The sequence below is a fragment of the Poeciliopsis prolifica genome, unplaced genomic scaffold, assembly GCF_027474105.1.
Source record: "Poeciliopsis prolifica strain line A6 unplaced genomic scaffold, Auburn_PproV2 SCAFFOLD023, whole genome shotgun sequence".
NCBI lineage: Eukaryota > Metazoa > Chordata > Actinopteri > Cyprinodontiformes > Poeciliidae > Poeciliopsis > Poeciliopsis prolifica.
This window is the reverse complement of record NW_026562398.1, coordinates 6363540-6376798: the sequence shown is the minus strand read 5'-3', so window position 1 is coordinate 6376798 and position 13259 is coordinate 6363540. Positions and strand designations below refer to the sequence as shown.

At 37.2% G+C, this 13259-nt stretch overlaps 2 protein-coding genes across 9 annotated transcripts in view; one reads left to right on the top strand and one right to left on the bottom strand.

The window, feature by feature from the left end:
* The first annotated feature begins 2297 nt into the window (after positions 1 to 2297).
* On the top strand, positions 2298 to 4273 carry LOC129370394 (urotensin-2-like). Its single transcript, XM_055046354.1, has 4 exons — positions 2298 to 2449; positions 2821 to 2946; positions 3098 to 3141; positions 3891 to 4273. Exons 1-4 carry the CDS (start codon positions 2344 to 2346, stop codon positions 4002 to 4004), a joined length of 390 nt encoding a protein of 129 aa, XP_054902329.1. The 5' UTR covers positions 2298 to 2343; the 3' UTR covers positions 4005 to 4273.
* Positions 4274 to 4374: 101 nt separating this feature from the next.
* The window catches only part of camta1a (calmodulin binding transcription activator 1a), a 366205-nt gene continuing 357320 nt past the window's right edge, over positions 4375 to 13259 (bottom strand). For 5 of the 8 annotated variants that reach the window (XM_055045985.1, XM_055045989.1, XM_055045987.1 and 2 more), the window contains 2 exons: positions 12051 to 12081; positions 4375 to 9973 (listed from right to left, as the gene is read on the bottom strand). In XM_055045985.1, the coding sequence (XP_054901960.1) occupies positions 9941 to 9973; positions 12051 to 12081 (64 nt within the window). In that variant the 3' untranslated portion in view covers positions 4375 to 9940. Of the gene's footprint in view, positions 9974 to 12027; positions 12082 to 13259 lie in introns of all 8 variants that reach the window. The other 3 variants (XM_055045986.1, XM_055045990.1, XM_055045992.1) reach the window with 2 other exon arrangements.

Here is a 13259-nt window from a genome sequence, read left to right as displayed (position 1 = left end):
TAGGATATTAAAGGACCAAAAAAAAGAAGAGCTTCAGTGGAAATGTCAGCTTTACCCCAAAGAACAAATATCTTGTCTAGTTCATAGCTTCCTAAAGAAAACGTTGCCCTCTAGTGGTTGTTGTAAGATCAACAACTATGGAAACAAATGGTCACATAAAAAAAAATCGTACGCAGAAACGACTCTTTCTACTCTTTCTGACTCTTATCCAGAAAATAAGAGTCATCTGTCTCTTAAACAAATGAATAAATTAAAGATTTAACCAATACACGATTTAACTATGATGCTATTGTGCTACCATGACTCAAAATAGTATATATTATTTCTAATGTAATAATTTCTGACTGAATTTAGATCCTATTCCAGTGTAGAAACAAGGAAACTGATAAAGCCAAAGCGCTCCTCATGAATTAAATGTTTTGATTTAATTATTCAACACTAAGCAACAGCATTTTAATTTGCATATTTTGTATATTTTCACAAAAATATACACCTTTTTTCAAATGACGCAGTATATAACAGCAACACTGTAATTCAAAGTATTTGAGAGGTGTTGTAAGGACACAACAAACCATTTATTAAAAAGTGAAAAGAACTAGCATTGCCATTTTAAGCAATCAGATGTACATAATAATAACTGGCAGTCAAAGCAAACAAAAAAATGGATATGACTCCATTTGCATTGATCAATATCTTAAGGGAATGAATCATGCAATAGCTGCTCATTTTGCTGCACGCATTCTGTATGTTTGCAAAACTACAGCTTCATATTTAATCTACTGGAATTGACTTGCCATTTTAGGTTAAAAAAAATGCCTACATTTTTGTTATCTAAGGTTATGAAGTTATGAAATTTATGAAGTTGGTTACCTACTTGTGTCTGGGTAATTTTGTTCCACAAAAATGGGATTTGGAGTCACTCCTTCTGTTGTATTAATAATTTTATAAACAATAAAGTTTGTGTCTGGCATCCAAGTATGAAGTACATGTCAAAGCCAAACAAAATACACAAAAAAATCATAATTAATGGTCTATAGAACACAAAGTTGGTGGATTATGAAGCTCATTATCAACAGAAATTAATGTAATTCTCTGTTCTTAGCATAATCTTTATCAATTTGTGTTTGGCTCTTCCTACATTTACTGTTTTTCGACTAACTGTTTTGTAGAGCATTCAGTTTTATACAAAGTTCCAATGTCAGAATTAAAATAATTGAAATTTGAACATCTACAGACACACATGAATATAATACCAAACATAGATTTAAGTTTTCAACCAAAAAACAAAGCTACAACTTTAAGTTTTGATCAAGAGCTATATCTATAAAATGTATTATCTGCAATTTGGGAAAATCTAGATTGTGGAGATGTTTGCTATGGGAGTTGAAATATCATAATAATACCTAGCAGTTATTATTATTTCACTTCCCAAGCATAGACTTTAACGTTGCATCTTCAGCTGCCCAAAAAAATCAGATGAGTGTTTGAATACTTCATTCATGCCTCTAGTAAATATGGAAATTGCAACCGTAGGTGGAAAATGTAACTTTGTAAGTAGCCATCTTTCATCTTTTTGAGCAGTGAAGCTGCTATTACACTATCCAACCACACTAATAAAGGTTTGGTTTATTGCATGACGAAGAGGAGGAGAAAGCAGAGACCGAGCGCTGCAGAGCCTTACCAAGCTTCTAAATATTGTGCATTAATCAGGCTGAATTAAGTGACCCGTGGAAAATCTCCTGCTGCCTTGAATAGATTTGAAATGTCAGACAGCTCATAGAAAGGAAGGTTATAAGCACTTAAACCTGCCCTGAACTTCTGATGAAGTAATTACTTTGGTTTATTAGGATCTCTTTCTACTTCGTATGCAACAAGGATTTAGGAGTCAGATGACCTAAGACTTGAACAAAGCGGTAACATAAAGGTGGAAGTGATTCGTCTGCGCGGTTTGTGTGCCACCTGCTCCCCAGTGTAGGTGTTGAGATGACAATCTATGCACCTGCTTTAATAACATTTATAAACTCAGTAAAATTGCTTAATCAAGCCAAAGAGCTGGTAAAAAACGGCCGGTGGCTCTGGATGACGGGTCAGTGTGGCGTCTTCTTATAGAGTCCATAATTCACCGGTGTATCCCTGTTGATTTATGCCAGTGAGAGCGGATGTGAGTCTGCATGTAGCTGATGGCTGTGGCAGCAAACAAAAGCGTGTGTGCGTGTGCCGGGCCAGTCAGGTGGACCCAGCTGGAAGTATATAAAACAGCTGGGTCCACTGCGCATTCAGAAGTCTTCACCAGAGGACCTGTGTGCAAATCAGAACCACTTCCCACAACAGCATCAGACAGTAATGAAGTGCAGCCATCTCTTCTCCTGGGCCTTTGTGCTGGTGGCCTCTGGCACCCTGCTGGCCCACCCTATCACAGAATCGGCCGAGATGCCCTATCCAGGACCAGGTGAGCAAAGGATAATGCCTCTATTATAGCTTTTATAAAAATAATCCATCAATTAAGATGGGTAATTAGTATTTTCAGTCGTACAATTTAATTTTAAGAGATTAATGACAGCACAGTCTTAACCTGGGGCCATAAAATAATTACCTGAGCGCTGCAATGCTCAGCAGTGATTTTTCTGCCAAGGTTCAGCTAGCAGGCAGAAAAATGTGAGTGGTTCTATTAATGCCGTTAATTTTCTGTTGATCAGAAGTGAGTATAAGTGCTACTTTGGGTTAGAAAACATTCAGCGTTTGAACATTTTTTATGCGTTTTTTTTATTTATTATTATTTGATCAACTACCTGAAATGTATTTATTTATGTTTGACCTCAGCGTCAGTGGAGGATCGCGTTATAGGAATGCTGGATGACGAGTTTCTTCCTGAGCAAACGTTTATTCCTCAGGATGGTGCAGCGCTCCGATATTCCACTTTTATGTCTGGGGAAGTTGACAGAGATGGTAAGAGACACTTTTAAGAACAAATTTGAAACCATTTTTCTACAATGTTAATCTACTTGAAGTATGGCCTGAAGGGAAACATCGCAAAGACAAGGTGCTAGACAATGGATATCTCGAATCATTTCGAATCCCTTGTGTTCTTATCCATCAGGTGTCAGGACGACAAATCTGGTGCCAAGAGGAGTCAAGAGAGAGGTGTGTGACTTCAAACAATTACATCCTAAAAATGGGAAAGAGAAATCTTAGCTGCAGATCTTTAAACAATATGTCTCTTGAGAAATTACAAACTACACTGCATTTTGCAGATTTTATGACAGACCAAGGCAAAGTGCACAATTATGCTGCTGAAGGAAAATGAAAATTATTCTGAGAAGACAAAAAGTGTGGAATGCATTTATTACTTTTAATTTCTGGAGGTGACTCTGCCAGCATCACACAAATAGGGCAACTCTGTCTGTCTCCCTTATAAAATAACGTTGAATTGATGCTGTAAAGACTGATGTGGCGCGTGACGATTCTTTGATCCTAAACGAATGCATTCCCTCACCATGAAGCCTCCACCACCCTCTTTCACCAAAGGGATGATGAGTTAGTGGGGATCGGAAATGTTCACAGCATTAGACATTGTTTTCAAATCTAAACCTATGACTCCTGAAAGCAACTGGATTTCATTTGAGGGTATCAGAGGGGCATGAATACCAATGCAATCCATAAGTTTTCAGATTTTTCTTTGTAAAAACCATTTGTAAAGCATATACTTTTTCCCATGAACAACTAGCCTGTGTTGGTGTATCACATAAAATTTCAGTAAAATTAATTGAAGTGTTTTCTTAACACTTTTGAATACTTTTAAAAGGAACTGACCTGTATTTCTGACTGAAACTGTACACTCTTGTATTAAACATGGTAATATAGATATCTAACTATTATATCCTTTCTTTCAGGTCTTATTAGAGAAACCAAGTCTCCTGAAACCTTACAGCCGCTTGCTGGGCATCCGTAAGCAGTTAAGGAAGAGAAATGGAAATTCAGAGTGTTTCTGGAAGTACTGCGTCTAAAAACCGAGCTAGTTGGTTATCTGCCTTACAAGAAGCAGTGCTTAATAGAGAGGGAAACATGTGCTTGATACACTTTTAAAGGGCAGACAAAGCAAACATCGCACTCCATGCATGCATACATTACATGTTTCCAAGACTCAAACCTTTACCTTCAGCTGATTTACTGTCGGATTTACTTTTAAACTGTGGAAAGTCATGTTAAGATCTTTGTATGTACTCAAAATTATTTGAGATGTAAAAATCAAAGAATAAAAAGAAAAGTGTCAAATGTTATTCCTCTGTAGTTGTTTTAAACTGAAATGTACTGGTATAAAAGTGGGAGAATAGCAGTAAAAGTAAAGGACGAAGCAAAAAGACATGGCAGAATAGGTTCTCAAGTTTTCTTCATTTTCTCCTTTTTTTATTATTTTACAGCAGAAAGAATATAAAGCATTCAGAAAACATCTTCCATATTTTAAGGGCAATTCAAAATGTTTTGCATGGCTTCAGCAGCAGAAATCTCTTTTTTTTTAAACATATCCATTGAGTCAGTGACGCTTGTACATGCACAATTACAAAAATAAAACTTACAAACAAGAAAAGGGAAGAAAAAGGAGGAAAGCATAACACATTAGGAGAACCGAGAGGAGATGGACATTTTTTCTAAGGGCGGGGAGCGGAGAAAACTCGGGTCACATAACAGGGAAAGACAGAGAGAAAGACAGCTATAGAGGAGAGGAAAAGAGATCTAACACTAGTTCACATGCAAAGTGTCGAGAACCCATGACTTTCTATCAAAGCAGGGCCATTTTTTCTTCTCTTCAGTTTGGAATTGATGAAAACGTGCAATTGGGTAAAGGGTGCCATATAATTGCTGTCAATAAACTACTGAATGCTTGTCTTGCAATACTGGCATTTGCATAAAGAGTAAGTCGACTACACGTGTCCAGTCATTTTTAAACTTTGCTAGGCCTGGTAGGGCTCCACAAAATAATTTCTTTATTGCTCTGTGTCAACACGTGGATCATACTGCTGAACTGGTTTCTGTTCTGTTGCCCTGATGCGCCTACCTTTCTGAGGTTTGGGTGCTTCGGAAAAAGGAAGAGGAGGAAAGGCAGATTCTCAGGTCAATTTGCAGAACATCTTAGAACTGATAAACACTGTGTGCTAAACAAGTGTGCCTGTCACCCCACCCTCAAGAAATGGCAGTAAAAAACAAGATTTGTAGTTGCAATTTTCATAGAACTACACCTAATCTTAAATACCCTCTACAGTTTGACACCTAAATAAATTAAAGGCCTAAAGAGTAACGGAGGTCTTCATAAAAGTCATTCATCTCCAAGAGCTACATATATGGTTGGAGTCCATTTCAGGGTTCCACCTGTTCAAGGTTAGCAAGAGAAAATTTACTGTGTTAATTTACTTTAAACGTTGTACAATGAAACCTTCAGTTCCATGTTGTTTTAACCATTTATGTTTTCGGGTTTTAGCTTCCTCTGATGTGAAATGCATGTCCTGCTCTGTTTCCTCCTCCCCATTTTGGCACCCTGAGTAAAATACAAAAGGGAGGTCAACCAACGCTAAATGCTTATGTGTCCATCTGTCCTAGAAGTGAGTTTGGTGGTACACTGAGCCTAAATGAACAATAAAAAGCAAACGAAACACCTAAGAAACTTGTTGCGAAATATAAGTCTGTCCTCATGCTCTGCCATGAAAACATCCGTAGCTACCAAGTACTGGTCATTGGCTTTGTTTGCAGGTTTTGTCTCCCCCACAATCACATTTCTCCCCTCAATGATACACCAAACCAGCTGCTTACTGTTTTGCAAACATTATGTCTTAATCAAGTCTATCTGACTACCAGTCCAAAGAAAATAAGCATGCTATAGGTGCAGCTCAGTCACCCAGTTAACTAGTTTACCATGCAAGCATTATAAATCCTTCTCCCACTTTTTTTCCCCCAAAACATTGCATTGGCTATGCATTCTGACCACAAACCGGAGGATGAGCGCAAGGCAGCAGACCCCGATCGTGGCGTTTCTAAAAAAGTCAAGCTGTTCCAGGAGAAAATGGAAGAGGTGGAAAAATGAAAATAAAGCCGTAGCGCGGACAAGCGGGAGCGCTCTACTTCTACTGTGCAGGGGAGTGAGTGTAATGGTGCGATCGTGTGACGTACTCCCTGAAGATCAGGTACACTGAATGCATTCTGCAACTGGTGTTATGAGGACATGAATAGGCACTTTCTACATAAACATTGCAAATAAAGTTCACACATCAGGTGATTCGGAAAACAGCACGACAACAACCAGTTGTTCCAGAACATCAGGGAAATATCTATAGATCCTAATGATGTCAAAAAGAAATAAATGAAAATCAAGTTTTTCAGTGGCACTTGGCTGAATTTTCACATGTTTGGATACAGAGTACACTTTCTGGCAGAATAAGAATTAGACAGCAGCCAATAGGCACCTAAAAGGCTCTAATTATTTTTCTAAGCATCCTATGTTGTTTTGATATTGTCCAGTGTGTCACAAGAGAGGCTAGTGCTATAATTTACACATAAATATATTACAGTCATGTTTAGCTTATTGACTTTTCATGGACACGTCTGAGATCATCCAGTGTTTCCTAAAATCACACGAGCATCTTTGACAGTTTATTTAGCAGTTTTTCGACTCCAGCTTTTGTTTAACACAGCCTCCTCATAAAATTTAACTCGACCTCGTTTAAAAGCCATGTTTTGTGATGTAAAAAATTAGACCATGCTGCATATTTCTAAACTTTCCCATCCTCTAATGTAACCAATCTCTTGTAAAATTCAACTGAAAAGCAATTTTGTTAAGCAACTGTTCAAAAATCCCATCATAATCGTGTTTCATGAGTGTTTCCACAACCTTAAACCAAGACTTTCTTCGTCAAAACTTCCTGCCAGAAAAAATTGTTCGAATGTGAAAAAATAAAATATTGTTAAACCTTAATTTGCCAAATTTTCAGAATAACTGTGCTATGAGGGCAGTGATAAGTAATAGAAGAAAATATAGGAAGTAACATCACAAAAGTTTGTAAACAGCAAAAAAATAAAACATCCAGTCCTGGTCAAAAATTTCCTAAAAATCTTCTTCTTTGCACAAAGAACAAAACATGAATTTGCGCCATAATTCCAAAAAGTTTGCATGGTATAAAAAGAACATTGCATATCCCCAAAAGTATCCCATGGTAAAATACGGGGCTGGCAGCATCATGATGTGGGGTTTCTTTTCTTCAGATAGTTTTAAAACGGCTTTGCCAGAGACCTGAACTGAAAATCTATGGGTTCATCTGACGAGGACTGTGGAAAAAAAATAAGTCCATACATTTAGAGATTTGAAGACATTTTGTAAATTGGAGTGGGAAAATATTAAGCCAAGATTTTGAATCAAATTTTGATTCAGTTTCATCATTTAAGAAAAAAAAAATCTCTGTTTTTCAGTTGAATTCTACATAGCTTATAAATCTGATGGGAAGTTTAAAAATTATTTATCATGGCTCTATTTTTTTATTTCACAACACAAAGACCGAGACAACACTGCAGGATACGTCTGCCTTTGGCAATCGCTACTGGAAACATTTCTAAAATATAAAAACAACACATGCTGTGCAAAAAGGTCAAACCATCGTCGTTTTCAGTTTACAAAACCTCAATCTATGAATCGTAAATCAAAGCTCGGTGCGTCAGGTTGCACAGCTGAGATGATGAATTCAGTCTGTTTCAGTGATAAGAACAGCAACACCTGTGTTTGCTATGTCCGGATCCAAATGGGAAAGGCATCCGTTTACAATCTTTGAGTTCAGACAAGATACCTCTATGATCGTCACATTCCATTTTTACTGACAACAAAAATCAAGCACATATCTGATGTGGTATATTAGGAGATGAACAATGCTCTATGATAAATCTGGATGGTGGAAATATGATGAACTTGCACTAAAATGCCCTTCGTTTGAAAATGAGTCCCTTTACAAGTTATGTTTTCTTCAATCCTCAGTCAGTCAGGATGTTATGGTTTTCGTTCCTTAGAGTGTATTTCACTGTATGATTATCTGTTCTGCAAAAATGGACTTAAATAAATTCTTAAGCTTCATAGCAATCGTATACCTTGGCACCATTGGCAAAAGTTTCTTGGGAGCCCAAACCAAACAGGTAATGACAAAAAATGAAAGTAACTATAGTGGATTTAAGATAATTTTTAAAGACCTCTCCTAACACTAAATACATTATTTTTTTTAACTTTTTCATATGCAATAATATCATGCTTTAGCAAAATGTTTGTCTCCGGAACAATCAAAATAAAGTAAAATACTCTAATAGTGAAATATTTTTAATTTTACAGAGCATAGCCACTACTGCTTTAGTTTTTTTTCCCCCCTTTTAACTCTGTTCATACTTTTCATGCACTTAGCTCATCTTTATCCCAGATATTTACACTATGTACAAACGATAGAACCATACTTCTTAAGCATTCAAACAAAACTATACAAATATTCTGTTTTTGTCTTGTACCTGTTTTCGACCCATTTTTAATGAATAAAATAATATATTTCTAAAATACAATCCCTGTAAGGGAACATGTTCATTTTTTCCCCTACATACTTGCAGCCTTCTTTTATATACAGAAATCACTCAATTGTCAAAAAATATGGATTTGTCAAACCCCTATTTTGGGACAAGCTTAGGGACCCCACAAAGAATCTCTAAGACGTCAAGGCAATGTATGTGATTTTCCCCTCAAAAGCCTGCAGAGGCTCCGGAGTTCAACTCAAAAGAACAATAACAACCTGCATGACTACAAGAGTTACAACACAAAAATAATGAACAAAATTGACATTTTGCTCCCCTCTGGGAGGGGAACCAAGAAGGAAACAAAATAACCGAGAGAACACGGATATTAGCTTAATTACAGAAATAATAACGGCTCTTATGAAGAGAAATGTGGAAATAAAATCAAAATCAGAAGAAAGACTGAAGGGCTAGACCATAAACACACAAGCAAAGACTTTTTCTGTCTAGAAGTCATGCATTTTTTTTTTCTTGGTAAGATTTAACAACATATAGCCTGATACAGCTCACCAATACATTGGACATGATGGAAGGAGTACATTGGACGATATGAAACAAATTCAAGTAATAAAGGGACTATATATATACAATAAAGCATAGTATCTTTTTAAAAGAAAATGTTTTATCCCCAATCTGCTTCAGCATGAATGTTTGAACCCCACTACATTCATTTGTAGCTCCACCCAGGCGGGCGGACTGGTGGGGTCGAGCAAAGAAGGACTGGAAAGAATACTAAGTTTAAATGGATACTGTTAAATCACCAGCATTGGGTTTAAAGTGGGGTATGTGGGTGTTAAGTAAACAAAAAATCTGTCTTTGAGTGAATTTATTGGTCTTAAAAAATAACCATGAAATACAACGAGAGCCCAGAGTGTTTCTGCATGGTCTCCTTGTCCTTTGAGATTTTCTGCAACAGCCCTAACTTTCGTCTCTTGAGATCCTCGCGTTTGACCGACCGCCTGTCCACCGTCGTCTCTCATCACTGTCTAAAACCTCTTCGCAGCTAAAAAAAAGAAATAAAAATAAAAAGCAGTCCATGAAAAAGTGCAAAAAATGCCATGAAGCCAATGTTCTGCACCCGTTGCCCCAGTTCTTTGAGTTCATAATGCTGTTGAAGTCACCAAGTCAATGGAAAGAATAAACATGTAAAAAAATCAAATCAAATAAAATAGCTGTCATACAACGTAATAGAAGTTGAACCAGTAACACTGCTCTAGTAGTAGTAATAATAGCAGTGCATGAATCGATGTTTTTTTTCTTTTTGTTCTGTTCTCTTGTAAAATGTCTCAGGTACAAACAAAAACGAAAAGAGGAGTCAGGAGAGTGATGTCACATCGCAAGGGGGCTCTTCTGAGGGGTCTCATGTTCCCTGGCCCTTTTCAATTCTTTCACCCTGAAACACAGAGACAGACGACGATTCGTTAATGGAAGATGAAGTTAGCCGCACAGAAAATGACACACACACACAAACAAAATCCTAAAACTTTCAAGCAGGACTAAAACGTAAAGCTCAGGTCATCAGGAGCTACGTCATTTCTGGGAAAAGATAAAGAAGTCCTTACAGTTTTGCAAAGAAATATACACAATTAGTCATTTACAACAGCTTAAAAATCATTACTAAGAATTACATAGATTATGAGTTTACATTGAATAAAAAATATCAGCTTGAAACACTCAACAAGTGAATAATTATCTAACTTCATCAGGTTTATAAATTTTTGTAAACCTATTTCCTGCGTTACAAACAGAGGATTGGGAATTTTATTTGACAGAAAAACACACATAGTGTCTGTGAACAGCATCTAAATTCAATTTAGATCCGTGACTGATCCATTCAGTCACGCTGCTATGCTTTTATCTAAACCATTACTCTGTATCTCCAGCTTTATGTTTAAAGCTGGAAGGAAAAGGCTTTCACAGCTTTGTCTACGATAAAGCTTAGAGTTTCCCGCCTGAGCTGAAGCTCTTTGCAGGTGCAACAAGCATTTAGCAATCTTTCTTATTAATGCTGCTGTTGCTGTTTACAGATTGTCTCATAACCTAAACCTGCTTCTAGCTTTATCTCTGAACCTGCGTGTTGAGATACTAGATCTTTATGACGCTGTTCACTGATGTTCTCTGACAAATCTCTGAGGCCTTCGCAGGAAAAACTGGATTCACACAGAGATAAAAATCACACACATCTATTATTAAAGAGATATGTGAGGGCAATTAATTGCACTGGGTTTTAATCAGGTGTATCAGATGTATCACAGTAATGAAGGGACTGAAAACAAATCTGAATACAATTTTGTTTTTGCTTGTGAAGTGTCAGTAAACAATGCATTGTATCCACTTTAACTTCACAGGTATACACAACATTGTTCTGCTATAGCAAACAAAATCCCCAAACCACCTTCAGAGATAAGACTGTAACATGACAGAACGTATACAAAACTACATAAATATACATGTGTATATATATATATATGTAGTTTTTGATTCAGGGAATGTTTGTGGAGGATAAAGAAATCCCCCAGGATAATTTGATGGAGTTCATCCTGCTTGATTACTGTACAGAAAGCAAGTGCTGCAACATACAGAAGAGGATCACACAGAAACTGAGTGAAATTAGTGAAACACAAAATATTGTTTATTCTCTGATCCCAACAAGAGGACTACTGCCACAACATTATATTTAGCAGATGAATCTATTGCTCTAAGACCAGGTTAGTTTTTTTTCTTATTAAAGGAAACCTTAAAATACAGCTAGTTGTTTTTAAAGTTATGAATCCCACAGAACTGCTTGACAGAGGTAAGTAAGCAGAAATTGAAGGGAGGACGTTTCCCCTTGCAGTCTATCGAGTGGCTTGAAATAGAGCATACAGTCAGTCAGCCAGCCAGAGAGACAACTACTGGAGGAACAGCAGGTTCATAGCATGCCTAAAAGTAGAAGAGCAAGACCCATAGTCGTCACCACTTGACATGCAGCAGGAAAAAACAGAGTTAAGAAAAAGCTTCCCGCACTGTATAACTGGCAATTTGCAAAACCACAGAAAGCTAAATGAAAAGAAAAAGAAAAATAAAAAGTGCAATTTTCAAGGAGAGAAAGAGAAATACGGAGAATCAAATGTCTCTGGTAAGTGTTGCAGTGACATTGTCATTCATAAGCATTTTGTTAGTTAAGGAAGGCTCGGATCTAAATCTGAGCGTCTCAGTCCACCTGTGGCTCCAGTCAGCAGCCTTCATGCAAGCAGGCATCAAGCAACAGTGATGGAAAATGAGAAGGACTGGGAGGGAAGAGAAGAGAACATGAGGAAGGAGAAAAAGGGATAGACCGCCATGGATAAAACTTCAGGAGGAGATACAAGCTTTATTAAAGAGTGACAGTGAAACAAGAGATTTGGAAAGAGAAACAGATGAAGAAGAGAGAGAGAAAGAAAGAAAGAGAGGAAGGGAGTCACGAACTGAGTTGCTGAGGCTGCACTCACCCGCTTGAACAGTCTATGGTCCATCAAGGGGCTTGGCATAAACAGCAAAACAATACCAGACAGCTATTAGCACACAGTAGGCACTGTGAAGGAGGGGCAGGGGCAGCTGGGGGTGGAAGGTGGAGCTTAGGGATGGGGATATCTCTAACTAGTGATTATTGTCAAGAAGATGAAAAATAAATAATTAAATCTAACACACCAAGCAAAAAAAGAAAAAAAAAAGAAAAGAAAAAGAGATGGACAAAATTATCTGGTTACAGTAGCATACAATGGAAGAAAGAACACCACTGTGCAATATCACCATGGTGGGAAATGATTGAAAGTTAAGTGGTATTAGACAGGGGTGTACTTGCTGCTGTTACTTTTATTGTGGCTTATTGATTATTTAAATGGAAATTACACGTCTGTATCACGAGCCAGCAGAAACGGAGAAGTTCGTTTTGGAGTGCCTTGCAAAAGGATTGACATCCCTTCAAACTTTTCCACAGTTTGACCCGTTAAAACATCAATGTATTTATTGGGACTTGATGCGATAGGCTAGCACAAAGTAGCAAACTGGTTGGAGGTTAGAAGAAAGGTTTTTAACTCTTGTCCAGTATCATCCTGTTGGAAGGTGACCCCTCTGTTCCTGTGCACAGATACAATTTTTTTTCTCCAAATTGTTCTGAATTTAGCTCCATCTAAATTCCTATCACCTCAAAACAGGTTTCCTGTCCCTGCTGAGGAAACGTGATACTGCCGTCACAGTTTTTCATACTGTGAAGTTTTTTTTTAGGCTATTGCACATCACAAAGTTTTGTATGAAGGGCGTTTAGTTTTAGTTTGGTGTGAATTATGTCCTCAAGTTGCTTGCTGTAAACTATAAACTGGACTTTTTATGGCCTGTCAGTTGTAGTTGAAAGTGTGCAGCCATGTCTTGAAAGATTGGCAACTGTGCGGTTTTGTTGTTTTTGTTTTCAGACGATTGACTGCTCACTATTGCTTGGTTTTCATGATGCTTTTCATTTAGTAACATTAGCTGTGTTTCCATTACAAATATGTGCAAAACTTTGTCAATATTCCGCTACTGTCAAAGAAACCAAATTTCACAATTATGATGTGTTCATTAAATAAGAAATGCAATTAAAATCACACGTCAATAAATTATACACTATTCTTCCAACTATTTTCAAAACTATCTTTTTTGTAGTTTGCACCAGTGACAGTATC

Excerpts from the sequence above, each read along its gene's own strand:
- LOC129370394 (XM_055046354.1), top strand. The coding sequence starts at position 2,344 with ATGAAGTGCAGCCATCTCTTCTCCTGGGCCTTTGTGCTGGTGGCCTCT. Across the intron at positions 2,450-2,820 it reads GATGCCCTATCCAGGACCAG|CGTCAGTGGAGGATCGCGTT; the intron begins GTGAGCAAAGGA and ends GTTTGACCTCAG. Across the intron at positions 3,142-3,890 it reads CAAGAGGAGTCAAGAGAGAG|GTCTTATTAGAGAAACCAAG; the intron begins GTGTGTGACTTC and ends CCTTTCTTTCAG.